Raw genomic sequence first — 27,849 nt, 5'->3', positions numbered from 1 at the left:
TGGTTGGTTGGCAGAGAAGCGGACAGCAGATTGTAGCTCCTGCTTCCTGTATCTGCAACCCAGCCGCCAGCGAGAATATAGTGGTATGAGCCCCCATCCATGGCTCCGTTGTTGTTCCTTCTTGGCCTCACCATACCCTGCGTTCTTGTGTGGGGAGCGGGAGCTGAGTCTCTGCATTATAGTCACGTTTAAATGTTGACCTGGGGCAGAGTTATGGATAACCTGTTCCCAAGATTCAGGAGCAAAGATCAGGACAGCTGGAGGGGATAGCTCTATGGGTTCTGTCCCAGAAGTTGTTCATAATAAAATGCCCTATTTCTGGATAAAAACCCAGAGTGCTCTTGATTCATTCATCCATTCAGCAAGTGCTTTTTATATATGCAGTTGATCGTGTGGTCTAAGAAAACGAAAGATGAACCCCTGGCCCTACTTTGAATTTCTTGTGCCGAGGGAGGGAGGGTGACCAGAGCCCCTTAGTCAGAGCACTGGGGATGGCGCGTGACCCAGCTGTTTTTAAACCTGCTCTGCATGTTCCTCTCCAAGATAAGCAATTCTGGTTCTTTTACCTCCGTGGTTAAGAGCACAGGCAGGCCCTGGAGGCAGACTATCAGGGTTAGTCAGATTTCAGCTCCACCACTAACCTGCTCTGTCTTCACCTCTTCTTAACCTCTCTTGCCCAAGTTTCTTTATCACTAAAATGGAGATAATGGTAATACCTCTTTCCTAGGGAGGTTGTGAAGATTAAAGAGATACATACATGAAAAGCTCTTAGAACAATGTTAACATATAGAAAACAATATGACAAACACCTGTGTACCTACCATGTCTGTGACAAATCTTAACCTTTTGCCATATTTGCTTCATGTTTAAAAAGAAAAAAAAAATTACAGTACGGTTGAAGCTCTCTTTATCTTTCTCAGTAATTTCCTTCCTCCTCCCCAGAGGTAACCACCATTTTCAGTTTGATGTGAGTCCTTGCCACCATGTTTTCATACTTTCACTATGTGGGTATGGGTCCATAATATATAGTGTTGCATAATATATAGTATATAGCACGTTCCTAAACTTTAATAAATGATACTAAACTGCACGTATCATTCTACAACTTTTTCCATTTGACGTTATGTTTTCAACATTTTCCCACGTTGATACATACAAGCCAAGTTCTTTCATTTTAATTACTGTATAGTATTTCATTGTATGAATATATCACAATTTATACAGCCATTCTCTTGATGGACATTTATGTTGTTACCCATTTTCCACTCTTAGAAACAGCCTGGATGGTACCCTGAGGTCCTCCTAGACTGTACCTTCACCTGATATTTTTTGTTACTGATTTTTCATTACTGATTCAATTTTTAAAAAATGTTTATTAGTCTCACTCAGATTTTCTGTTGCTTCTTTTACCATTTTTTATTATTTACATTTTTCTAGAAATAATGTTCATTTCAAATGTATTGCCATAGATTTGTTTATATTATTCGCTATCACTACCCTTTTCTTTTCTAATCTTTATTTCTGCCTCCTCTTTTTTCTCATGATCAGTCTTGCTAAAGGCTTATCTCTTTTGTTCAAGTTTTCCAAGAACTAGCTTTTGGTATTGTTGATCTTTTTTGCATTAATTTCTGCATTTTTTTAACCTCTTTTGAGGGTTTATTCTCTTATTGTTATCATAACAATGGGTTTTTCTAAAGCTTTTTTATTTGAGTGCTTACTCTTTATATTGTCTTGTTTTCTCATCATTGCATTTAAGGCTGAAAATTTCCCTCTAAGAACTGCTTTAGCTGCATACCACACGTTTTGATGTGTATACCTTTGTTGTTCTGTTCTAGATATTCTGCATTTCCAATCTGATTTCTCCTTTAACCACAAATTAGTTAGGAATGTGCTTTTTAGTTTCCAAACATGCCTGTGTTTATTTTTACATTATTTTTTTTTTAAGGGGAACAGGACTTTATTGGGGAACAGTGTGTACTTCCAGGACTTTGTTTTCCAAGTCAAGTTGTTGTCCTTTCAATCTTAGTTGTGGAGGGCGCAGCTCAGCTCCAGTTGCCTGTTGCTAGTTGCAGGGGGCGCTGTCCACCATCCCTTGCTGGACTCGAGGAATTGAACTGCGAACCTTGTGGTTGAGAACCCACTGGCCCATGTGGGAATTGAAGAGGCAGCCTTCGGAGTTAGGAGCATGGAGCTCTAACTGCCTGAGGCACTGGGCCGGCCCACATTATTTTTATTGTTGATTTCTTATTTCTTTTTGGTCAAAGGATGTGGTCTCTACAATCTTAATTCCTCAGAAACCCTAAACTATACCTGCAGGAGGTTTTACTCCCACTCCTGAGTAAGGCCTGAGTAACTGCCACCACCTTGCCTTAGTGAGGAAACATGCCAATGAAATTCATGGCCATCTGTTACCAAGCAGGGATAGCAAACAGGTAGTTCTGTATTTCCTAAAAAATCTCCAGAAATTGACCTGGGGAAGAAAGTATTGAGCATCTCCCCATGTGGTTGCCCTTTCCCCCCAAAGAAACGAGTCTGAAAACTATTGTTCTGCTCCTCTTCTGAAGGTAAAACCTAATATTTTTGGTTGCAGCCAGGTCTGAAAGAGAAAGCAGGCACGGTTGAGGGCTCACGGGGGAACTTCTCGGTTAGCTGAAGGCAATCCTTATTCTCACAGCAAACTGTAGGACGTTTTCGGAGGGGTCCCAGTGGGCATGCTTTGGCTGTGTCCTTGGGATCATGGAAAAATTTAAGCCCCCAAAATGAAGGCCTCAATAAATTATTTTGACTTCGTATCCCACAAAAGAGGAAGCCCAGCGTTGGCTCTCTGATAGGTTGTAAGATCCCAAGAGCCAGAGCTGGGCAAGATTGATCCGGTTGCAGCATGATGTCATCGGACTGAGGGAACCAGATGGAGAATTCTAGGAAAAAGCAAACAAAAGGTAATTGCAGAAACCAGAAAAGATCAAGAAGGTCTAAAGCAGAAATTGGGAGATAAAGATCAGAGGAATTCTCTCAGCTACAGGAGCATAGCCTTTTGTTTTTATTTTATATTGATTAATTCATTCTTTCTGCTTTCTTTAGATTTTTTTCTAATTTCTTGAATTTTTAATTCATCTGTTTTGTTCTTTGCCATTTGTTACTGTAATTTAGACTTTACATACTTCTTGAAACAGTTCTTCAATTTTATTTTTTTGTTTTTTTTATTTTTATTTTTTTTAAGAAGTCAACAATTTCTTTTCTTTTCTTTTTTTTTTTCTTTTTAAAGATTTTATTGGGGAAGGGGAACAGGATTTTAATGGGGAACAGTGTGTATTTCCAGGCCTTTTTTTCCAACTCAAGTTGTTGTCCTTTCAATCTTAGTTGTGGAGGGTGCCGTTCAGCATCAAGTTGTTGTCCTTTCAGTCTTAGTTGTGGAGGGCGCAGCTCAGCTCCAGGTCTAGTTGCCGTTTCTAGTTGCAGGGGGCACAGCCCACCATCCCTTGCGGGACTTGAGGAGCTGAACTGGCAATCTTTGTGGTTAAGAGCCCACTGGCCCATGTGGGAATCGAACCGGCTGCCTTCGGAGTTAGGAGCATGGAGCTCTAACCGCCTGAGCCACCGGGCTGGCCCCTTCAATTTTATTTTTAACTTTATCTTTAGTTTCTGATACATTTTTTAAAAATACATCATTATTGTTATTTCCTAAATACTTACAATTTTAACTTGCACTTTTTCTTTGACTCAAGAATTAAAAGACTATTTAAAATATTCCAGATATAGTTCTGTTAAATTCAAGTTTTATTATATTGTGATTGGAAAACATTGTTTCTGCCATTTTTACTAAGTGGAATGTATTGAGTTTTGGGTATAACTTTGTAAAGCTTCCATGGGCATTTGAAAAGTTTATTCTCTGTTCTCAGAGCAATTAGACCTACCTTATTAGTCAGGTTATTTAGCTCTTTTATATCCTTTTTCTAGAAACTTCTTTATCTGCCATGAACTGAGAAAAGTGAATTAGGGTCTTCTACTTCTAATGCCTTTGTGTTTATTTCTTTTTCTATTTCTTATAGATTTCACTTAATAAATTTTAATGCTACTTTATTTGCTTTATAGAAATTCATGACTGTACTGTCTTCATTGTGGATTATATGTTTTATAATTATAGAGAGCCTTTTGTTTATTTTTTGGCCTTATTTAATGCTTCCACCCTTACCCCCGACCCCCTGAATTCACCTTCATCTGGTATAAGAGTGTGACTTATTCTTTTTCCCTTGCATTTGGCTGATATATGTGTACCATCTTTTATTTTCGACTTCTTTGACACTATCTGTTTTCTGAGGATATTTTTTCTTTCAATATGTGAACTTATCCCATTGACATTTATAGATATGACTTAGTTCTGTATCACATTTTATGACCTATTTTCTGTTTTTAAGGGTTCATATTATTTCATTCTCTAGATGGTATATATTTCTTTAATTCGTTTTATGCGTTTTCCTTCTGATAACTTAGGAAGGTTTGTATTCAAGTGTTTTTAGCTCCTCTAGTGGTTAGCTTTATACTATAACTTTTAAAAATATACTTTATTCCCTATTTCTTTAGACCATATCTTTTTATTCCCCACTACAAGCAATGATAAAATTATACTTCCATTCATCCCATCTCCTTTACTCCACCTATTTTAATCATTATTACTATTAGTTCTTCTAGTAATCATCTCTATACTTTTGAATGTACTTTTTCTCTATTATTTGATACATTATATGTAAATGTTATCTGTTGACCTTGGATGTTAAAAATAACGAAATCAATATCCTTTTGCCACCAACCATCTTCTTACATTTCCTCTTCTTGGTTTTTGTTAATTTTATTACTTTTACTGGTATAGTTTGTAATATTAACATTCTGAACAGTATAGAATAGTGCTCAAGAGAATTAGCTCTGGAACCAGACTGCCTACTTTGGAATCTTGGCGTTATCATTTTGTAGCTGTGTGACCCTGAGCAAGTTACTTAACAAATATTTCCATTTCTGTATATTTACAATGAATACAATAGGTTCTATGGATATAGCAGGGTTGTTGTCATGATAATAAATGTATAGCACTGGGACAGTGCCTGATACATAGCCAGCTTCTAGGAAGTATCAGATATTTGTATTAACAATTATTATGAAATAGATTCCCCAGGGTTGTTTTCATCCCAGTCCTACATTTCAACTGGCTACCATGTTTAGTTCCTCCCTTCATCTCTTGGTTGCCTGAAATTTCATTCTCTAAGAATGCTAATGGGTGTTATATTTTCTGATCCTTTTATGTTCAAAAATATTTGATGCCTATTTACTTGAATGAAAGTTTGGCTATGTAAAATAATAATTGCAATTATTGAGCACTTATTAAATCACAGCTTATCTATATTCATTATACCTCATAATAATGCTATAAGTCAAATGCTATTCACATCCCTTTTTACAAATGACAAAATTGGGAGACAAGCAAGTTACATTTCCTTTATTAAAGACTTTGCTGGCGTCACACCACTGTTATCTACCATTGAATATGGCTATGGCAAAATCTGAGTCAAATATGATTTAATTCCCCTTAAAGGTGTCTTTATCTTTTTGCCTGATTCTCAAAGAATTATTTATTTTTGGAAGTCCAGTAAAATTCAATGGGATATGTCACAGAGATCATTCTATGTTAGTTTTCGTAAGATACTGTGTGTCCTTTCAGTCTGTAGATTAAAGTGTTCTTTCACTTATGTGAAGTTTCCTTGAATTCTACTTTGAATATGTTTTGTTCTTTTCCACTTTTTCCATTCTCCGTCATATGGACATGCTGAATATCATTTGTCTTTTATGTCTATAATTTTATCTCAAATTTCTTTTTATCTTTTCAATTTCCATTTCACTTTGCTCACTTTTCTCAACTTAGTCCTCAAAAGTTTTACTGTGTTATCTTTGCCTGCCCCCTTGTGTCCCCTATTTGTACTGGGGGTTTAATTTCTAGGATTTTTTCTTTTCTTCCTTTCTGAGTTCTTCTAGCTTATTTTACATTTTATTCTGTTGTCCTGTCATCATTTCCTCTGCTTTGAGTCTTATTTTAAACTGTTTAATTAAGTCCTTTGAATTCATAGCAATATGTTTGGTCTGCCTCGTGGCAACATTTTTCTGGAAAATTTATTTATCTGACATTTGCTTTTTCTATTCCTTTCCTCCTTTTTCTTATAGATTTGTTGTATAGATCTCTTGGTTGTTTTCTTTTGATTATTACTCATGACTGAGTATTCCTAGGAAACAATTTGGTCAATGAACTGAGCTTGTAGTGAAGCTGTTGTGCCCAGAGTGAACATGTGTCTGTGTGTTGTATGTGCGAAAGAGAGAAAAAAGGTGAGACGGAGAGATATTCACACTGGTTTAGCCTGTACATGTATATCTCCCTAGCAACTACAGAGATGCTCACAATATAGTCTCTCCCAACCCCTATTTCATTAACAGACTGCCTCCAACATAGATAACATTTTTAAGGATTTTATCACTCAGCACTGCCCTGCTACTTCATAATGCTAAATAGAGTCCTTGAATGTTCCCACAGCTTGTGCCCCTTAAATCTGCATTGCAAACTAGGGTCATGACTCTTCTTTCAGGTGTACCACCTTTTCAATGTTCTGCCAACTTTGAAAAATTGAGGTCATAGCAGGTATTTAATCTCAGCATAATACTCTAGCGTAATTTTCACTGAATTTGGCAGGCCATACTCATTTACTGTGACTTAGGGTTACATTGGTACTTTATCAAAGATAGAGTTTGTGTTTCTTTCTTTTTTTTGGGGGGGGGGTTGTGTTTCTTTTTTTAAATTTTTTCTTGTATTTGAGTGATCTCAAGGAGGACAGAGGTAACTTTATTTTGCTATTTAAAAACATTTTGGTAATTTAAACTTTATTTTTAAATTTATTTTAAAACCAGAGCCATTATAAAACATAGAGTGTCCCTACTCTTGGAGAGAGTAGGTACCATACCACCTCAGACCATGATAAGTGGGAAAAATAATCTCAAAATTCTATGTACACCCTAGTTTCAAGAAGATATCTCATTGACATATAGCTAGCAAGGAACAGAGCTTAGATTCAAATCCAAGTCTGTTCAAATCCAAACCCTGAGGTGTTGTTTTTTTATGGAGCCTTCTCTTGAAGAATGTAAATTTCTCTTTATAGTGTCTTTATTATATTTCTTCTTGTGAACATTTTTCTGTTAACTACTTTTTATTTCATGGTTTTTAGTGCGACAAGTACAAGACTGGAGTGATTGATGGGCCTGCATGTAATAGCCTTTGTGTAACAGAAACTCTTTACTTTGGAAAATGCTTATCTACCAAGCCGAACAATCAGGTATGGACATTATGAATAAACATTCCATATTGATGGTATGCTCTAATTTTACCTTAAACTAAAGCATGATTAAAAGAATTCTTGAACCACAGCTTTAAGACATTTTATATATTTTAATTTCATATGCTTTGATTCACTCATCCTACAGATATTTGTTAATCCCCTATTCCCAGTATATTCTAGACACTGTTTTAGTTACTAGGAATACAGTGGGGATTATGATAGATAAAATTACTTCCTTTATAGATCTTACATTATCCCAAAGGGGCGGGGAATATAAACAGTTGATAAATGAATAAATAAGCAAGATAATTACGGATGTGGTGTGTTTTATATAGGATATAAACAGAGCAAATTGTTGAAGAATGCAGGGGATAGGGATGATAGAGAAGTGCTTTAGAGGAGGTGATCGGGGAAGACCTTTCTAAGATAATGTTTGAGCTGATACCTGAGTGAAGAATTAAACTACAGGCACGGGCAAAGGACAGGATGAGCTCACAAAAGAAGAACTGTAAATAGTTGATAAACATAATGAAAAAAATGTTCTACTCACTTATTATATCAAAGAAATATAAATTAAAACAATAGAGTACTATTGGGCTAGAAGAAAAGGAAAATCAAAACTGATTATCCTTTGCAGCGGCTAGATGGCTCAGTTGGTTAGAGCACGAGCTCTGAACAATAGGGTTGCCGGTTCAAGTCCCACATGGGCCTCTACAACTATGTTGAAGACAATGAGCTGCCGCTGAGCTTCCAGAGGGGTGGCTGAGTGGCTCAGTTGGTTAGAGCGCGAGCTCTCAACAACAAGGTTGCCGGTTCAATTCCCACATCTCAGTTGGTTAGAGCACGAGCTCTGAACAATAGGGTTGCCGGTTCAAGTCCCACATGGGCCTCTACAACTATGTTGAAGACAATGAGCTGCCGCTGAGCTTCCAGAGGGGTGGCTGAGTGGCTCAGTTGGTTAGAGCGCGAGCTCTCAACAACAAGGTTGCCGGTTCAATTCCCACATGGGATGGTGGGCTCTACCCCCTGCAACTAAAGATTGAAAACAGTGACTAGACTTGGAGCTGAGCTGCACCCTCCACAACTAGATTGAAGGACAATGAGTTGGAGCTGATGGGCCCTGGAAAAACACACGGTTCCCTCAATATTCCCCAATAAAATTTATTTAAAAAAAATATCAAGTTTATAAAAAAAAACAGAAAAACTGATTATCCTTGGACAATGTAATATTACATGTTTTTTAAGTTCATCTTTTTTCTTTATTCTAAATTTCTCTATAAATATGTATTACTCTTATAATTATAGAAATTTAAAATACATTTTAAGTTGATGATACAACCATATTTAAGAGGATTTCTGAAATGAAGCCCAACATTTGAATATCTACTACATGCTAGGTAGTATTTAAGGTATTGGGAGAAAGACCATGGGGAACAAGACAGATAAAGCATCTGGCCTCGTGAAAAAAAATCAATGAAACCAAAAGTTGGTTCTTTGAAAATATCAACAAAATTAACCATCCTTTAGCTATTTGGACTGAGAGAGAGAGAGAAAGAAAGAAAGAACTCAAATTACTAAAATTGGAAATGAAGTGGTGACAACACTACCAATTCTACAGAAATAAAAAAGGATTATATAAAAATATGATGAACAATTGTACACCAACAAATTGGATAACCTAGATGAAACGGGCAAATTCCTATAAACACAAAACCTACCAAGAAATAGAAAATCTGGATAGATTTATATATGTATAAGTAGTAAGGAGAGTGAATCAGTAATCAAAAGTCTCCCAACAAGAAAAGCCCTGGTCCTGTTGGCTTCACTGGTGAGTTCTATCAAACATTTAAAGAACTAACACCAATCTCAACCTTTTCCAAAATACTGAAGATGAAAGAATACTTCTTGACCAATTCTATGAGGCCCACATTACCCTGATACCAAAGCCACAGAGAGACACTACAAGAAAAGAAAACTAAAAGATCAATATGCCTTAACAACATTGGTGCAAAAATTCTCAACAAAATACTAGCAAATCTAATTCAACAGTGTACTAAAAGGATCATATACCATGACCACTTAAGATTTATTCCTGTAATGCAAGGATGGTTTAACATACAAAAATCAATCAATGTAATATACCAGATTAACAGAATGAAGGGTAAATCTCAAGTGATGCAGAACAAGTATTTAACAAAATTTAGTACCCTTTCATGATAAAAATACTCAACAAATTAGGAACACTCAACAAAACTATTAGGTTGATGCAAAAGTAATTGTGGTTTAAAAGGTTAAAAGTAATTGCAAAACCACAATTACTTTTGTACCAACCTAATACCTCAACATAGTAAAACCTATATATGTGAAAAACCCACAGCTAACATCCTACTCAGTGGTGAAAGATGGAAAGCTTTTCCTCTAAGATCAGGAACAAGGTGAGGATGCCCACTTTCACCACTTCTATTCAACATAGTACTGGCAGTTCTAGATAGATTGATTAGACAAGAAAAAGAAATAAAATACATCTAAATTGGAAAAGTATTAGTAAAATTATCTCTATTGACAGACAATATGATCTAATGTAGAAAAACCTGAAGATTCCATCCAAAACTAATTGTGAGATTTAATAAGCCAATTCAGCAAAGTAGCAAAAAACAAAGTCAACACACAAAAATCAGTTGCATGTCTATACACTAACAATAAACAATCCAAAAAGTAAATTAAGAAAACCATTCCATTTACGGTAGCATCAAAAAGAATACTTAGGAATTAACCAGGTAGGTGAAAGACTTGTATAATAAAACTTCAAATCATTCCTGCAAGAAATTAAAGACATAAACAAGTAGAACACATCCCATGTTCATGGGTTGGAATACTTAATATTATTAAGATGTTAATATTACTCAAAGTGATCTACAGATTCAGTGCAAGCCCTATCAAAATCCCAATGACATTTTTTCCAGAAATAGAAAAACCCATCCTAAAATTAATACGGAATCTCAAGGGCCCCCAAGTAGCTAAAACAATGTTGAAAAAAGAACTACAAAACTGGAGGGCTCACACTTCCTGATTTCAAATCTTTCTATGAAGCTACAGTAATTAAAACAGTGTGGTATAAGAATAAAGACAGACATAGTATAAACAAGTGGAATAGAATAGAGAGCATAGAAATAAGCTCTCACACATATGGTCAAATGATTTAACAAGGGTGCTAAGACCATTTAATAAGGAAAGGATTGTCTTTTCAACAAATGGTGCTGGGAAAATTGGGTATCACATCCAAAAGAATGAAGTTGGACCCTTACCTAACACCATATGCAAAATTTAGGTCAAAATGGATCAAAGATCTAAATGTAAGAATTAAAACTATAAAACTCTTAGATGAAAACATAAGGCAAAAGTTTCATTCATGACTTTGGATTTGGTTTCTTTAATATGGCACCAAAGATATAGGCAACAAAAGAAAAAATAAAGAAATTGGGACTTCATGAAAATTAAAAATATTTGTGCATCAAAAGGCAGTTTTAGTAGAATAAAAAGGGAACCCACTCCCTGTGGAAATTCGAGACCAGCAAGTATTATGTGACCATCATTGATGCCCCAGAACAGAGACTTTATTAAAAAACAAGATTACAGGCACATCTCAGGCTAACTATGCTGTCCTGATTGTTGCTGCTGATGTTGGTGAATGTGAAGCAGGTATCCCGTGAGCATGCCCTTCTGGCTTCTAGCACACTAGGTGTGAAACAACTAATTGTTGGTTTTAACAAATTCAGTTTCCACTGAGCCCCCCTACAGCCGGAAGAGAAACGAGGAAATCATTAAGGAAATCAGCACCTGCATTAAGAAAATTGGCTACAACCCTGACACAGTAGAATTTGTGCCAACTTCTGGTTGGAATGGTGACAACATGCTGGAGCCAAGTGCTAACATGCCTTGGTTCAAAGGATGGAAAGTCACCCGTAAAGATGGCAGTGCCAGTGGAACCACGCTGCTTGAAGCTCTGGATTGCTGCTGCCACCAACTTGTCCAACTGACAAGCCTTTGCGTCTGCCCCTCCAGGATGTCTGCAGAATTGGTGGTATCTGTAGTCCCTGTGGGCCGAGTGGAGACTGGTGTTCTCCAACCCGGAATGGTGGTCACCTTGGCTCCAGTCAATGTCACAACTGAAGTAAAGTCTATGGAAATGCACCATGAAGCTTTGAGTGAAGCTCTTCCTGGGGACAGTGTGGGCTTCAGTGTCTACTGGGGACAGTGTGGGCTTCAGTGTCAAGAATGTGTCTGTCAAAGATGTTCGTCGTGGCAATGTGGCCGCTAACAGCAAAAATGACCCACTAATGGAGGCAGCTGGCTTCATGGCTCAGGTGATTATCCTGAACCATCCAGGCCAGATACTCAGCTGTGATCGATTGTCACACAGTTCACATTTCTTGCAAATTTGCTGAGCTGAAGAAGATTGATCGTTGTTCTGATAAAAAGATGAAAGATGGCCCAAAGTTTTTGAAATCTGGTGATGCTGCCATCGTTGACATGGTTCCTGGGAAGTCCTGTGTGTTGAGAGCTTCTGTGACTATCCTCCTCTGGGCTGTTTTGCTATTTGTGACATGAGACAGACAGTTGCTGTGGGTGTCATCAAAGCAGTGGACAAGAAGGCAGCTGGAGCTGGCAAGGTACCAAGTCTACCCAGAAAGCTCAGAAGGCTAAATGAATGTCATCCCCAATACCTGCCACCCCAGTCTTAGTGGTGAAGGAACAGTCTCAGAACTGTTTGTCTCAATTGGCCATTTAAGTTTACTAGTAAAAGACTGGTTAATGATTACAATGCATCGTAAAACTTTCAGAAGGAAAGGAGAATGTTTTGTGGACCATTTGTTTGTGTGTGTGTATGTGGCCATTTTTAAGTTACTAGTTTTAAAAATTAGTACTGTTTATTGGAAACAACTTGACCAAAAATCTGTCACAGAATTTTGCGACCAAGGAAAACAAAGTTTAATGAGAAACCTGTGTCCTTTTGGTCATCACTGTAAATTCCTCTGGTACTACTTAGGTACAAGACAAAAAAGAGTTGCCCATATCCTATCTCTGCTGAAACTTTAGAATTTGATAATTCTGGGTTAACTTTTTTTCTGGGTGGGAACTTTGAGTTTTTCACCTTGTTTTAAGGGGAGGAATCATCTCTACATTGTAAAAAGCTGTGGGAGGGGTCTGTTGGTGCAACGCTTCAAAGATTAGGACAGATAAGCAAAGACTAACTTGATGTGTAAGCTAGTTTACAAAGGCCAAATTCTATAATACTAAAGTTCACGTGTTGCATATAAAATTTTGTGTAGTTACATCAATATTAAGTAAATTTGTTGGTATGTCAAATTTAAGTTTTCCAGTTATTGGAATGTAAATTCTCACATTTACAAATACTGAGGTAGTTCAAAGAAACTAAAATGAGTCTTAAATAGCATTGAGCACTGTCTTGCTACAGTTAATTATATCCAGATTCCAGGATAAATAAATGATACTGGAAGTTGAAAAAAAAAAGGCAACCTACAGGATTAGAGAAAATATTTGCTAATCATATATATGATAAAGGATTAATATCCATAATATATAGAGAACTAAAAACACAACAACAACAACAACAAAACAACTGGATTAAAAAATGGGCAAAGGACTTGGATAGGTGTTTCTCCAAAAAAGATCTGCAAATGGACAGTAAGTACATGAAAAGATGCTCAACATCACTGATCATGAGGGAAATGCAAATTAAAACCAAACCACAGTGAGATACCACCTCACACCCATGAGGATGACTATTATAAAAAAAAAAAACAACTATTATAGTAAGTGTGGTGAGGATGAAGAGAAATTGGAACCCTTGTGCATTATTGGTGGATTCCGTAAAATGGTATAGACACTACAGAAAACAGTATGGCAGTTCCTAAACCAAAAACAACAAAAAGCATGATCTTATGATCCAGCAATTCCACTTCTGGATATATATCTAAAGAATTGACAACAGGGTCTTGAAGAGAGATTTGTGTATCCATGTTCATGTCAACAGTATTCGCAATAGCTAAAACATGGAAGCAACCCAAGTGTGCATTGGCAGATGAGTAGAAATGCAAAATGTGATATATCTATAATGTAATGTTATTCAACTTTAAAAAGGAAGGGAATTCTGACACATGCCACAATATAGATGAACCTTGAGGATATAATGCTAAATGAAATAATCCAGTCACAAAAATTCTGTATGATTCCACTTATATGAGATACTTAGAGTGAGTAGTCAAAATCATAAAGATAGAAAGTAGAATGGTGATGCCAGGGGCTGGGGGAAAAGGGGTAATGGAGTTATTGTTTAATAGGTATAGAGTTTCAGTTTTACAAGATGAAGAGAGTTCTGAAGGATGGTGATGGTAGCACAACTTCATTAATGCGATACCGCTGAACTGTACACTAAAAATGGTTAATATGTTAAATTTTATGTATTTGGTATTTTACCACAATAATGGATAAAATAGACAATCATGGTCAAAAATATATATTTAGGAATACATTAATTTTATAATTTAAAAAATTAAGGAAAAAAGCTTTGGAGTAATGATTTCAAATTTGCAATTCGAAAAGAAAGTCACAGTCAGTCTCAATGTTTTGTTGGTTGTTTGTGTGTGTTTTGATAGAGGACACTAAAAATATAGCGATAGTTTTCTGTTCAGCCTAAATCATAACTTGCTATTCTTTTTCACATAGATGTATTTAGGGATTTGGGATAATCTACCAGGGGTTGTGAAATGTCAAATGGAACAAGCGCTTCATCTTGATTTTGGAACTGAATTGGAACCAAGAAAAGAAATAGTGCTATTTGATAAACCAACTAGGGGAACTACTGTACAGAAATTCAAGGAAATGGTCTACAGTCTCTTTAAAGTAAGTATATCCATTAACAGGTTACTAGTGTGAAGCGGTACACTCTTCTGGAAGAACTGACAGGACCTCTTCCTAAACCACAAAAAATGTTGCTGTTTTGTCCTGTATTAAGGACTCTGTCCTGAGGAAATAATTCAAATAAAAATAAAAATGTGTAGACATTGTAATAGCTAAAATGTCCAGATAGAGGGGAGTTCATTAAATAGATGGGCTGCTCTGTAGTTTGACAATGTAACTGGTACACAATTTTTTAAAAGGTGAAATAAAATTAGGTCAACCAGATTACAAATTATTTTTTTAATTTAACGGAATACTCAGATTAAATAGAAATATTAAAATGAAAATATACACTTTTGGAAAGAATCTTTCTCATTTTTATTCCTCTTCTATTTTCACTCATAGTCTTTCTTTTCTTTGGACAGTTTATATTTTCAGACTCTTTTATCCCAGAGAACTTTCACAGGAAAATACTTTTTAACCTTCATTCTTGGAACAATACAACTTGAACAAAATAACTGTTAATGTCATAACTACAAAATAGAAAATAATTTTCAGTTGACCCTTCTTATAACTTTGGATATGAGCACATTACACTGCAATTTTGCAAGTTAATGAGTAAGACAAAGAATAATTCGTGTCTTGGTTAACTGTATTCATCTGGAGTGTAAGGGGCTTACAGACTTAGGGTGGCCATTTCTTAATAAGCAAATGTACTTGGCCATTACATAAAACAGTTCTGACTCACTTAGCAAATATCATAAATATTTGGAGATGTATTCAAGTTCCTTATGGGGATTCAGTAGCAAGATTATTACTAAGCATGCTAATAAAGGAAGTTAGTATGTTACATGAGATATTTTCATTCCTTCTGTATAATTAGCTAAATTCTTATCTTTACAGGCAAAATTGGGTGACCAAGGAAACCTCTCTGAACTGGTTAATCTCATCTTGACGGTGGCTGATGGAGACAAAGATGGTCAGGTTTCTTTGGGAGAAGCAAAGTCAGCATGGGCACTTCTTCAATTAAATGAATTTCTTCTCATGGTGATACTTCAAGATAAAGAACATACACCCAAATTAATGGGATTCTGTGGTGATCTTTATGTAATGGAAAGTGTTGAATATACCTCTCTTTATGGAATAAGCCTTCCATGGGTCATTGAACTTTTTATTCCATCTGGGTTCAGAAGAAGCATGGATCAGTTGTTCACACCATCGTGGCCCAGAAAGGCTAAAATAGCCATAGGACTTCTAGAATTTGTGGAAGATGTTTTCCATGGCCCCTATGGAAACTTCCTGATGTGTGATACTAGTGCCAAAAACCTAGGTTATAATGATAAGTATGATTTGAAAATGGTGGACATGAGAAAAATTGTGCCAGAGACAAACCTGAAAGAACTTATAAAGGATCGTCACTGTGAGTCTGATTTGGACTGTGTCTATGGCACAGATTGTCGAACTAGCTGTGACCAGAGTACAATGAAATGTACTGCAGAAGTGATACAACCAAATTTGGCAAAAGCCTGTCAGTTACTCAAAGACTACCTACTTCGTGGTGCTCCAAGTGAAATTCGTGAAGAATTAGAAAAGCAACTTTATTCTTGTATTGCTCTCAAAGTCACAGCAAATCAAATGGAAATGGAACATTCTTTGATACTAAATAACCTAAAAACATTACTGTGGAAGAAAATTTCCTACACAAATGACTCATAGTTTGTTTGGACATTGTGACCATTGTAGAAAACTTACCACTGAAAAAGAAAAAATTTGGCTTCTGATTCAAATCCCTGCCAATTACACAAAACTCCTTTCCCCAGGTCCTAAGAGGCCATCATGGTAAAATGTGTATCAATTGCTGAGGTAGTGGCAGGAGATTCATAGGATCAACATGTCCGTACAAGATTTCATTCCTGCTCTTCTAGAAGCTCTGGTACATTTCCCAGTACATTCACTGTGTAACTATTTTGACTGACTTAAAATAATGCTGTGAAAAGCCTCATTCCATAAACATCAACAGTGAGAGTATTTTGTAGATTTGTTAGCCAGAATACCATTGCTGGAAACATTGTTTGCATTGAAGCTGCTGTCTAAGAGAAAATTTATACATTAATTTACTAATGTCTTAGCATGGTAAAGTTTGCACATTAACAGAAATTGACTGCAAAGCAGGTAAATTAAAATCACTCCTTTATAAACAGATATTGGTTTATAGTATGGTTTGTTGTGCTATACATTTTAATTCATTTAAGACATCAAATGTTACATGGCTTCAGAATGTTGAATGGCTCTAAGCCTTTTAAAAGTAGTGTTCTATTTGGTAACATGTACCTGCCAATTTTAGAGACTGAAAATGGATGAGCATCCAAATGGTCATCTTACCATGTTTCCCTGAAAGAAGTCCCAGTTCAGATAGTCAGCCAGACGGACGCATTTAGTTATGACAATGCTCCAGATGACATGACTATATTTGAATAAATGTAGATTGTTGTACATGAAAAAATAACACATCCCCTGAAAATACACCCTAATGCGTGTTTTGGAGCAAAGATGTAAGACCCAGTCTCAATTTTCGGGGAAATACGGTGTCAGACCCAGTCTTTTTCGGGGAAACACAGTAGTATCAACTAGCCAACTGAGTCCTTTAAAACTGTCATCTTAAGACCATAGATCCAATCCAGACTCACATCTTTTTAAATTGGGGAACAGTGTTTTTTTCCAGGACCCATCAACTCCAAGTCATCCGTTTGTTGTTTTTTCAATCCAGTTGTGGAGGGCGCAGCTCACTGACCCATGTAGGAATCAACCCGGTGACCTTGGTGTTATGAGCACTGCACTCCAACCAACTGAGCCAACCAGCCGCCCTCCACATACCTTGAATTTGAGTTATGGACAAGTGGGACATTAAGAGCAGCACTCTGAAATCTTAAAATTTAGTGATAATTTTCCATTTTCTAACAGTATTTCCTGTTGGCCAAAGGGCTATTTGAGGCATGTAAATTTATCCAGTATTTTCACATGTAAATTTGATATGCAAGGGTTATCTGCTCCTGAGCTCTCGTTTATTCAGATCTCGCACATACCTTTCAGTATCTCCATAAATCTAAACATGTTTTAGAATAAAGACCCAGTATTTCCTGCTCAAAGATTTCACCTGGTTAAAGTGAGTATCTTAGCTACGTGACCTTCGCTGGACAACTTTCTCACAAAAAATTAAAGCCATGGATTAGCACGTTTTGTTTCCTTTAAAATTACATACTTTGAAGGTAACTTCTCCCCATTAATCATCTGGATACAATAAATGAATGAAAGAAGTGTTTCCTAGTAGAAGGTTGGTCTGTTGCCAGACTGTTAGGAGAGCTGCACACCATACAATTTGAGGGGTAACTCCTGTCAGGGAGAACAGAAGCCCAATGAGTCAATATGCAAGAAATCTTTTGCTGGAAAAAGCTATACTTGTTTCTTGAAGAAAAATGCAGTTAATTTCAAGCTATTTCCTACAGATTAATTAACAAGAGCATAACACAGAAATAGTTGCTGAATAACTTTATTTATGACTATATGAAAAATCTTCATAGAAAACTGTTTGGTTTATTAGCTCTCAGCAGCCCGTTCCTGAGCTCTGAGGAAACTTGCCTTCTTCTGTGCTACCCGATCTTTCTTCTGGGCAAGCGACATTTTGGGACGGTTCCACCTACAAAACAAAGTAAGAAAAAATGTTATTTTTAAAAACCATAGCTAACGAGGATAGACACTTTGTAATAAGATGAGGTCAAGTAATCCAAGTTCCAATATGTGTACTTATTATGATTTTAAGCTAACATTCCCAAACCCAAAATTTCTGTGATACTGTTCTATTACCCCACAGGTGCCCAAATCAAATAGACATGTTAATACAATGCTTATAATCATCAAGTATTAGCAGTAACTGTACTAGGATAGAATGGGCCACCTCAGTGGCTTCTGAGGCTAATACATTTCTATCACCACAATTACTTTAGCAAACCTGGTTCCCCTCACTTCTGCAACATCATGCAGAGTTAGTGATCGAGTTTGCACAACCTTAAGAATCTGAGTAAGATGACACAAGGCAGGGAACCCTTCCCAACCTCTATCTCTTGAAAAGACCTCAGTAACATGCATACCTCTTCTTTTTAACTTCTTTCTTAGGCTTCTTCTCATAAACCGGATTCTCCCGTATACCAGCATGAGCTTTCTTATACATCTCCTCCATCTGAAACAAAGCAAAGCAAACAGTACTTGGTTTCATTTCACATGCCCTAAACAATACAACATAGTGTAATGTACCACTTGCTCTATTTTGTTCCAAGCCAGATCCTCAAAAGGTACTAAACTAGGTCAGTGTTGGTACCTACTTAAATTTCTACATTTCTTTTCCTAAGAAATTCACAATTTTTACCATAGGCAACGTGAGTTGACATTATTCACAAAACTCAATCTTCCTCAAGAAAAATTTTCATGCATTTCTGAGGACTTTGTCGATAATCTTTAAGTCACTCAAGTTTAAAGCAAATTGATTTATGCAGAAACACATTTTATACTCATTTAAAATACCGACCTAAATTCTTTCAAGTAAGGACACACACCAAAACAAAGTTTTTAAGATGTTAAGATGAAGACTGCATGGGGGCCAAGAAGCAATTGCCAAATGAATTTGTCCTCCCACATTCCCCACATTTACATTTTCCATCGGTGTCTGATAGGTCTTTCAAGGTTATCCACAGTACTGCATACCAGGGACCTCTTATATCATCTACCACTGCCACTACTGCAAATCACTAGTATCAACCAGAAAGACGTCCCGATTTCCCTAGAATACCCTGAAAGGCTATCCAATTAGGTACCTTCTCATGAGAATTGTGTTTTAAAACTCAACAAAAAACTATGTTGCAACTCTGAATTGTTTCAATTACCACCCCCAAATAGTCTACCCTTAAACACATGTTTGAACTGCCCAGGTCCACTTACAGATTTTTTTCCCCAATAAATATACAGTTGGCCCTCCCTAATTCCCCCCCTCCTGCCCCCGTTTCGCATCTGTGAATTGAAAACAGTACTTGCAATCTACAGAGGGACCTAGAACCAATCTTCGTGGATTCCAAGGGACAATGGTAGCTAGTTCTGGGGGAGTCAAAAGTTGTATGTGGATTTTCAACTGCTGGGGGGAGTGGGGGGTGGGGTTTAGCACCCCTTACCCCCAGGCTGTCCAAGGGTCAACTGTAAATGACTTGCTCCTGTGCAAGATCACGTCTTGAAGAGCAGGTGTAAAATGCCTGAGTGTTCAATCAAAATCTAGTAAAAATTACAGCCCCCTAAAGAATGAGTTAGGTAATCCAGGTCTCTCAAATTATTCAAGGTGGAGAACATAGTTACTACATGCATTTGTGTAAAGCTTAGCAAAGGAAGACAATGCAACATTTTTCACTGCATTTGAGACAACTACTTAAATCCCTTTGGAAAGTTGAATCTCTTTGGAAAGTTGAACTTTTAGCACTCTATTATTACCAGCTCTCCATCGTAATTTAACAAATCCATTTGATGACTTCAAAAATTAACATGCATCTACATTACTAATGACACTACTCTTTTCCTCGCTCAAGACTCCATCTGCTTATCCAGCCGTAGACTATACTAAGCGTAAATAACAAAGGAATCCTTTCCCAATTAAAACTATTTTAAAATTAATTTTCATAGCCAAAGCAGTATCAAAATAGAAACTGCACTAACAAAAAAATAACACCCCAATTACTTAATATATAACCCATCCATCTATATATAATTGTATATTTGTTATAATTTTATAACAGTGTGATTTGTGTTCCACGCTTTCACTACAATTTCAAAACTGGTACTATCATCTTCAATTACTCCAATGTGTTGAGAGAGAGCCCCAGAGACTCAACTTTGGGGGCGATAAATTTTCCAACATTGAGCTAATTTTTGCAAACATGGTTCCCTTTACTTCTTCAGCATCATGCAGACCCAGTGATAGAATCTGTACATCTCCCTTTCTGTGTGCATCCCTGAGACATTCCGGAAGTCCAGAACATAGCAGTTATTTGCTACGAAGAAAGAACCTCTTCCCTATGGCCTCAAAATGAGTGAAGTTTAGTAACTAACACCTCTTATCAGACAGGGTAGATTATAACTATGACCACAGGAATGAAATCTATAACTACACAACAGTCAAACGCATAAAACCCACCAAAGGCTTTAGATTTGGATGCTTGAAATCTGCTATCCTTCAGCATCCTAAGAGCATGTTGATAAGTCTAGATCATTATACTGCCTTATCCTTTAACCTAATCTGTCCAACACCCCAATTTCATGTTGTTTCATTTTAAAAGCCAAGGGCAGGTTATTTGAATCTGTCTATACCTATGAACACACCCACATTCAACTTTTAACTGTTAACCCAAGTTAAAACTATAAAACATACCCACCAAAAACAAGTAGTAAACTGAGTTCTATAGGTATAAATACCAATACAGGCGTTTTTAGTTAAAATTTTTACCATGTCTGGAGTTACGTTGTTCTTTATGTATTGAGAGAACTGCTTCTTATAAGCGTCTTCATCTTCTTCCATTAGATAACGCATATAGTCTGCAACGTTCTGGCCCATGATGTGTTTCCGATGTACTTCTGCATTGAATTCCTTGCTTTCTGAATCATAACCAGGGAATCGTTTGGTACTAAAATAAAGTTTTTCATACTTTAGTATATATTGATTGAAATCAGTCCACTAGCAGGAATTCATTTCAGTAGCTGCCATCAGTCCCGTCTTGAAACAATTAATTGCATCACATGCAACCAAAGGACCAACTACTGACTGCTCAGTTAATGGGATGTATCATCATTCAGCAGCTAATCTCTGAATTCCACGACAGAAAATCATGCCACAAGCACCTTTAAAAACCATTAAATGAAGCAAGGCTTTTCACTACCATAAAGTTAGTTCTTGTTATCATAGAAAAAGGGATTGAAAACTGCTCCCCCCAAATCCTAGAATTCCAGTGGTGCCTCAGGATACACGGGAGTGTTTCATTCAAGATCAAGGTGCCTTTCAACAGAACTACCGATCCTCAACCCACCCTCACATTATACGAGTAAGTTCCAGCCAGATTACATTTTATTTCTATATATAAATAAAATATATTAAAAAATACGTATGTAAAGTTAAATCAGCAACCACTAAAATATGCCTAAGAAGCTAATAACTCACTTTAAGATGGCGCTACTCAACAGTAACAAAAATCATTGCTTCAAACGACCACCCAAATTAAAACAACCTACTTAGCTTCTAAGAATGAACGGCCTACAATCTTATTTCCAGTTGAAAGTATAGAAATCTGTCAGAAGCCTTTTTCTCAAACTTTTTTTTCCTGGAGTCCATTTTTCCGTAACTCAGTAAAACAATTTTCTTTCTGAATGAAAAAAATGCATTGGAGGGGAAGGAGGAGTAGTGGGTGAAACCAAGTTGCTTGTTTCTAGCCAAAACTAAGTCACACTCAAAAGATACAGCAGTTTCAAGCCCGGCTTTCCTACTTATTGGCTTCAAAACCTGGGACAAACCATTTTTTACCTCTCAACCCGTGTCTTCACTTATAAAATGCATTACCAGTTCTCTCTGGCCCTGCCAGGTTCCTTTTGCATAGCACCTAGCATACGGCAGGCACATAATGATAGCTATTATTACTTTAATTGATTCAGTAATCCCCACAGTCCAAACAGAAACAGTGAAGTACTGGAGTCCAGGCAACGAGCCCTTGAATACTGTATTACCTGTGAGGGATAGATAAGCCTCCGTCCACAGCTCCCTTCAGGGCCCCAAAAACTTTATTTCCAGTAGTAGTTCTGGCAAGCCCTGCATCCAAATAGCAGGTGAAGGCACCAGGTTGACCATCAATGCTTTCCACATTGTATTCATCTCCAGTCACCTCCACTTGACCTTCATAGATCTTGTCCATGCCAAACCTATTGAGAAGCTATTAACAAAGAAGCCAGACTAAATACTTGTTTGAATATATGCAAACAACAGTGTCACAACTTTAATGACCTGACAAAACACTTTCCTTCCGATTCACTTATACCTTTATCCCAATCTATTTTAAAATACCAATTTTTAAATGCTACAAGAAGAAACTTTATTCCATTTCACCAACTGTAACAACTTTACTAGCTTTTCAATCTGCTACATGTCCATACTTGATTTATGCAGCAATTAGGGATCTCCACATATTTTCAGTCGTATTTAGCTAGAATTCAACAACTAAATTTTAAACATTATCACATGTAGTTCTGAGTAGGATCCTGAGCTGAAGAGATCTTTTGTGGCTCTATTCTCCAACTATACTGTTAACATGGGCCATTCTTCTGCTAGTACCTTATCACCTAGCTATGGTTTCACAAGCAGTGCCTTTGTACCAAGCTGCTCTCATACACAATGACCTTGTTCCCCACCCCCACTCAAACTGGGTCCCCAACAATGATGCATGCTTAAAAATCCCACTGCAAAACCAGGTCAGTAATTGAGAAAAGAGTAAGGCAAAAGCACATTTTCATCTTTTCTACATGACAGGAAATGCTGCCACCCAGAGGGCAGAGATGATTAAAACAAAAAACACCTACCAATGCCTGCCCTTCCCCCAAAATTTAAGATACTACTTCTCAAAATGGAATTGGCCTATAAATCACTTGGACGCCCTATTAAAATATATAGATTCTGAGTATCTGGAGTAGAGCCTGCATTTTAATGTTTGCTTGTGATCAAAAGATCTACACTTTTCAGTAGAGCTGTCCAACAAGGTAGCCACCAACTAGCCACAAGTAGCTATTCAAATTTTAAAGTCGGTTCACCAGTAGCACCAGACACATTTCAAGTGCTCACAGCCACCTATGTCTACTGGCTACCATATCAGACAGCAGAGATTACAGATATCCATCATTGCAGAAAATTCTATTGGTCTAGATATACCCAACAAACCGGCGGATAACAGAAAAACTGCTTCCCCAAATTACTAGAAAATGCGCTGCCATCTCAATCACAACCTTCTATTTATAAAATCATCTTTCCTAGTGTTTCCTAAAGAGTGCCACAGGCACTCTCTTGATTCTACAGCGGAGGGGGTAACTTATCCAGCTGTCAATATCTATTTTGCAGGTAACACCAAACTATGAGCTAAGCTAATTCCAAACACATCAATTACAGTAATCCTGTACATACCCTGCGGGCCAGCAGCAGGCCAGTACAATATGCTGCAGCATAATTTGTCAGGCCAACCTTCACACCGTACTTGGGGAGTTCATGAGCATAAGCTGCACAAACTATCATATCTCCTTCTATACGGGCATAAGCAATCTATAATAAGAGAAAAACCAGGTTAGAAATCTGCTTTCACTATTTGTCCTAAGTGCCTTCTTGTACAAAGGACTTGGAAAAAAAATAAAGACATAGATCTGTACCAATTAAAATTCGTCTTTGTTAAACCCACTCACCTCCAACTAGTTTATGGCTTGGTAAACTGTAGCAGGTAACTTTATGAGTCTGTAATATTTGACTGATGACACAGTATGTAAGGCTAAAATTACCACATAGACATTGAATATTAAAATGCCTTTGGAATAAATTATACTGTAGCTCCTTACTTCTAAACACTGAAGACTCTTAGCTGGAGTAGCTACTGAACTAAAGAGGTACTTTGAAAAGTCAAACGAATCCCCAATTATTTCAAACATCTTTTAAACTAAGCATGTTTAAGTCCAATGTTTCCGACACCCAGTGTTCAGTTATCTGAACTTGAGTATGGAAGAAGGCATTGCCTTCACAACCAACAAATGGTATGCCTGCCTTTTGCAAAGGCCCAACAAATCTCAAGTATAAAAATTTTCCCTACTTGTAAAAAAAAGCCTAGCAAATTGTGTTCTAGGAAAAAACTGCCACTTTCTGGAGGTTTTATGTGGGAGACCCTCATACATAATTAAAACCCATTTCAACAATAAGTAGGAATAGAACAATCCTGAGTCTAATTTAATCTTCACAAAACTCCCAACCTCTTTGAAGAGCAGTGGGTATGTGGCATGTAAGACCATACTGCAAGTCAGGACTTAGTCCATGGCAAATTCTATTATTCTACTAGAATTGGAATGGGTAGGAACCTTCTACTTGCTCTCAAACTTATCCTTCCACCCCACCCACCCCCACAAAATAGCACAGCACCATAAATTTCTCTAATCCTCTTCCCCCCAATTAGAAAATGAATGGGATTAAACTGGGTCAAGATTGCTAAATATAGCTGATCTTCAGTGTTTTTTTTAAGTACCAATTTCCCAGGCTCCAATTTAAGACCCACAAAAAGGAAAAGAGCTACTCACTTACTCAATGGATGTTTCTGAGTGCCAGCCACTACAGTTGATGGAACTTCTAATCCATACATGTTTTGTTTCCCAAGTACTTCTCCAGCAAGGTGAGTTAAAGGGAGGTGGGGTTTACCGTCACTGCTCAAGGCTAGAATGCAACTTACCTGACAAATGATATCTCTGTTGGTTACCCGTACAATCATCCTATATTTGGGTGTGTTGTACTTATTTTTATCCTGGATTACCAAGCGTTTCCGGGCATAGTAATCAGTTTTACCCTCTGAAAAAAAAGAGAAAATAACTTAAAAGTCTACTTCACTACAAAGCAAATTCTTTTAATACTGTGAATATGAAAACCTGACCATACCACGGCGTCTTCTAAATTTCACTTGGTATCTCTTGAAGTACGCCTTATTCTTGACGACTTTAACAAATCCCTTAAAAAAAAAAAAAGGAATGTTATTAAAACTTTGATAAATGTTTTAGCTGATACTTCTGACATTTGAGCTGTAACAAATAACATTTAAACTTCAAAAGTGAATCTATAGACAGCTGTCACTTTTGTAGAATCCAGTGTTTCTCAAACCATCTGGAGTCAAAGGATCACTTTTTCTCCTACTTTCCTGTCAATGCTGGTAACAGAGTAAAAACGAATCACTGGGGAAAAATGGAAATGAACTAACATACCAAACACAGGCCAATGTCTTACATTTTCCAAAACTGTCACTGTTTTTAAATTTTTGAATGCTTCCTCTCAACTCAACTTCTGTACCTCACAGACCAACACCAATGCTTGTGCCAAACTTTTGCAAAGCCCTGCTCCAGACAGCACTCAATCTTGCCAAACGTCCATCTGTTCTGAATACTGTCCCATTTCGAAAAACTAACCTCCTATTTCCCTCACTTTCCATGGACGGACGTTTTTCAAAAACCTAAATTACTTGTCACAAACCTGAACTGCCCAAAATCATTTTCAGCAATTACTCCCGATTAAAACAGGACTGTCCCCCACCAACGAAGCAACACCCCACCCCAACAATCACTTAAAACCGGTGCCAGCGACAGTCTATGAAGAGGCAGGAGGCGCAGACCAAAAACTACATGAGCTTCCTTTCCGGGCCCAGAAACGCCACGGCCTCCAAGATAAACTGACGGTTTTGGCTTAAAAATGACTTCTTCAGACCACAACGCAAGCCTTTCTGAAACACCCGCCGACCCCAACGCTCTTCCGGAAGACCCACGGAGCAGCCAGGGATGGAGCTGGGTCCGAGAAGCTGCAGCCCGTCTCCACTCAGGCATCCCCTGGCCAGCATGAGACCAACTAATGCAATCTCGCCTGCCCGGCCGCCTGCCGGGGCCCCCTCGAACAGGCCGGCACTATCCCCGCAGCCTGTCTACTAAACTCAGCCCCCTCCTCAACCCGCCGCCCCAACTCCTGCTTTTTATCTTCAATCGCCTTCCTCTCAAGCTTGCGCGCCGGGCGGCAGCCATTAAGACCACGCTAGGAGCCGCAGTCCGACCAGGGCAGAGCCGGCAATCTACTGCCATCCGCCTCCTACGTCATGCAAGACCGACCGTAGGCTGGCATTAGAACAAAGAGAGGGACCCCCCGTCCATCTGTAGCCTCGAGATCGGGATACCGACTCACCATCCTGGTGAACAGAGCACCGCGTCCGCGGCTCGCCACAGACCTGCAGGCCCAGCTCGGCTCCGGGGGAGAAAAGACCGTAGCCTATGCGCAGGCGCAGTATGTAGCGCCGGCGATCACGCGAGCGACGTGTGAAAGAGAGATCCGCCGGCCGGCCGGCGTTAGGCATGCCGCCCCCTGCTGATAGGAGGACCCACGCCGGCTTTCTCCTTGCCGGAAGAAAGCCTCGATGATCCCACAGGTGTGGACCTTGAGCAATAGCAGGGGGCATTACGTACAGGCGGCTTTCACTTTCCTATGCTAGGAAGTTTTTTCGTAACATATATTACTTTTGTAAGCAGGAAAAAGCTTAAAAGTTAAATAGAATGAATTCGTTCTGGAGCTCTTTTGCCCCCCCCCAGGACTCCACCTCCTGGACTACGCATCCTGGTCCAGAACATTGGGTCCAACCCAGGAAGCCTTGCCTTAGTGCTCCAAGCCTGGGTTAGAAGCCCCTTTTCTGCCTTCCCCTAGTACCTTCGTACCTGCTTCGGCCCACTGTAGATTGTAAACTCCCTGAAGGTGGGCTCTGCCGTCAAGTTCGCCTTTGAATCTCCAGTACCCACATAGCACGGTGCTGACATTCAGTAAGTGCTTGGTATTTGTTAAATGGTAAGTAGAACTATTGCTCTCTCCTTCCTGCTTCTTTACAGCCGTCTTCTTCCCTGATCCCTGACCACCTCATTCGTTTTGTCTCCTTCCATCGCTCTGATCTAGTCAGCTTAACTGTTTTAAACATGTTTAAGTCCTTTTTAAAATTCTTTTAAAACTAATTGTAACTGGGGAATAAGTCATTTTCCTATTCTCCACATGGAGACTGAGGAGAACCAACCAACCAACCAACCAACCAACCAACCAACCAACCAACCAACCAACCAACCAAACACCTCAAGAGAAAGTATTCCCTCACCTAACGGTATTTCAAGGGTGGTCTTTGGGCTATTGCATGGGAATTATTTGGGTACTGGTTAAAATGAAGATATATGAATAGCCTCCTCTACTGAATCAGACTCGCTGTTCTGGGGACTGGGAATCTGCATTTTAAATTTGGCCTCAATTTTAATTCAAGAGGTCTCGGGAAAGTAGAAAACAAATCCTATTTTGCCCAATAATGGAATTAACTGATTCTACTAGGAAAAGCAAACTACGTAACAGCACAGCAGTTTAAAACATTGGCGTCCTCAGAATGAACTTTAACTCTGTACCCCCACCCCAATGATAAGCCTGCTCTTGGAAAATGGGTGTGCACGAGTTTCACAGGAAAGAATCAGTGTGTCAGAACTGGAAGGAGGATCTGCCAAACAAGGTGACAAGGCTAACTGGTTCCAAAAAAAACTGCCGCTAGAATAAATCAGAATTATGATGCCAATTTATTTTGGTTTCAATTTGTAAATCCTTATGTAGCCAGAAAAATGTAGCTTGAATCCACTCTGGCCAATGTCCACAGAGCTCACAAAAAGAAATGTTAAAACAATTCTCACAAGCAAGTGTGGTTCA

At 38.0% G+C, this 27,849-nt stretch overlaps 2 protein-coding genes and 3 non-coding genes across 8 annotated transcripts in view; 1 reads left to right on the top strand and 4 right to left on the bottom strand.

The window, feature by feature from the left end:
* Nucleotides 1-16,490, top strand: part of DIPK1A (divergent protein kinase domain 1A) — a 90,100-nt gene extending 73,610 nt beyond the window's left edge. For 2 of the 3 annotated variants that reach the window (XM_074335143.1, XM_074335144.1), the window contains 3 exons: nt 7,257-7,364; nt 14,115-14,291; nt 15,192-16,490. In XM_074335143.1, coding sequence (XP_074191244.1) covers nt 7,257-7,364; nt 14,115-14,291; nt 15,192-16,004 — 1,098 coding nt within the window. In that variant the 3' untranslated portion in view covers nt 16,005-16,490. Of the gene's footprint in view, nt 1-7,256; nt 7,365-14,114; nt 14,391-15,171 lie in introns of all 3 variants that reach the window. The other variant, XR_012497304.1, reaches the window with a different exon arrangement.
* Nucleotides 16,491-17,819: 1,329 nt separating this feature from the next.
* On the bottom strand, nt 17,820-26,438 carry RPL5 (ribosomal protein L5). 2 transcript variants are annotated; one of them, XM_019752830.2, is made up of 8 exons: nt 26,314-26,438; nt 25,033-25,102; nt 24,830-24,945; nt 23,533-23,667; nt 22,092-22,294; nt 20,824-21,001; nt 18,434-18,522; nt 17,820-17,982 (listed from the first exon to the last, which is right to left on the bottom strand). In XM_019752830.2, exons 1-8 carry the CDS (start codon nt 26,314-26,316, stop codon nt 17,883-17,885), a joined length of 894 nt encoding a protein of 297 aa, XP_019608389.1. In that variant the 5' UTR covers nt 26,317-26,438; the 3' UTR covers nt 17,820-17,882. The 2 variants fall into 2 exon arrangements, with proteins under 2 accessions (XP_019608389.1, XP_074191247.1); XM_074335146.1 differs by having other exon boundaries at nt 20,827-21,001.
* On the bottom strand, nt 18,215-18,347 carry LOC141572542 (small nucleolar RNA SNORA66). The gene has a single exon (XR_012497867.1). It is a non-coding gene; the product is annotated as a small nucleolar RNA SNORA66 (small nucleolar RNA).
* LOC141572543 (small nucleolar RNA SNORA66) lies at nt 20,175-20,310 on the bottom strand. Its single transcript, XR_012497868.1, has one exon. It is a non-coding gene; the product is annotated as a small nucleolar RNA SNORA66 (small nucleolar RNA).
* Nucleotides 21,074-21,171, bottom strand: LOC141572532 (small nucleolar RNA SNORD21). Its single transcript, XR_012497857.1, has one exon. It is a non-coding gene; the product is annotated as a small nucleolar RNA SNORD21 (small nucleolar RNA).
* Nucleotides 26,439-27,849: the final 1,411 nt, after the last annotated feature.

This window comes from Rhinolophus sinicus, linkage group LG06, assembly GCF_036562045.2.
Source record: "Rhinolophus sinicus isolate RSC01 linkage group LG06, ASM3656204v1, whole genome shotgun sequence".
Lineage (NCBI taxonomy): Eukaryota > Metazoa > Chordata > Mammalia > Chiroptera > Rhinolophidae > Rhinolophus > Rhinolophus sinicus.
Note: the sequence above shows the minus strand (reverse complement) of the source record. Positions and strands in the feature narration are given on the sequence as shown.

Coding starts and splice junctions, on each gene's coding strand:
- RPL5 (XM_019752830.2), bottom strand. Junction 23,668..24,829: donor ACAGAGATATCATTTGTCAG/GTAAGTTGCATT, acceptor CTCTTATTATAG/ATTGCTTATGCCCGTATAGA. Junction 18,523..20,823: donor ACAACGTAACTCCAGACATG/GTAAAAATTTTA, acceptor GCTTTGTTTCAG/ATGGAGGAGATGTATAAGAA.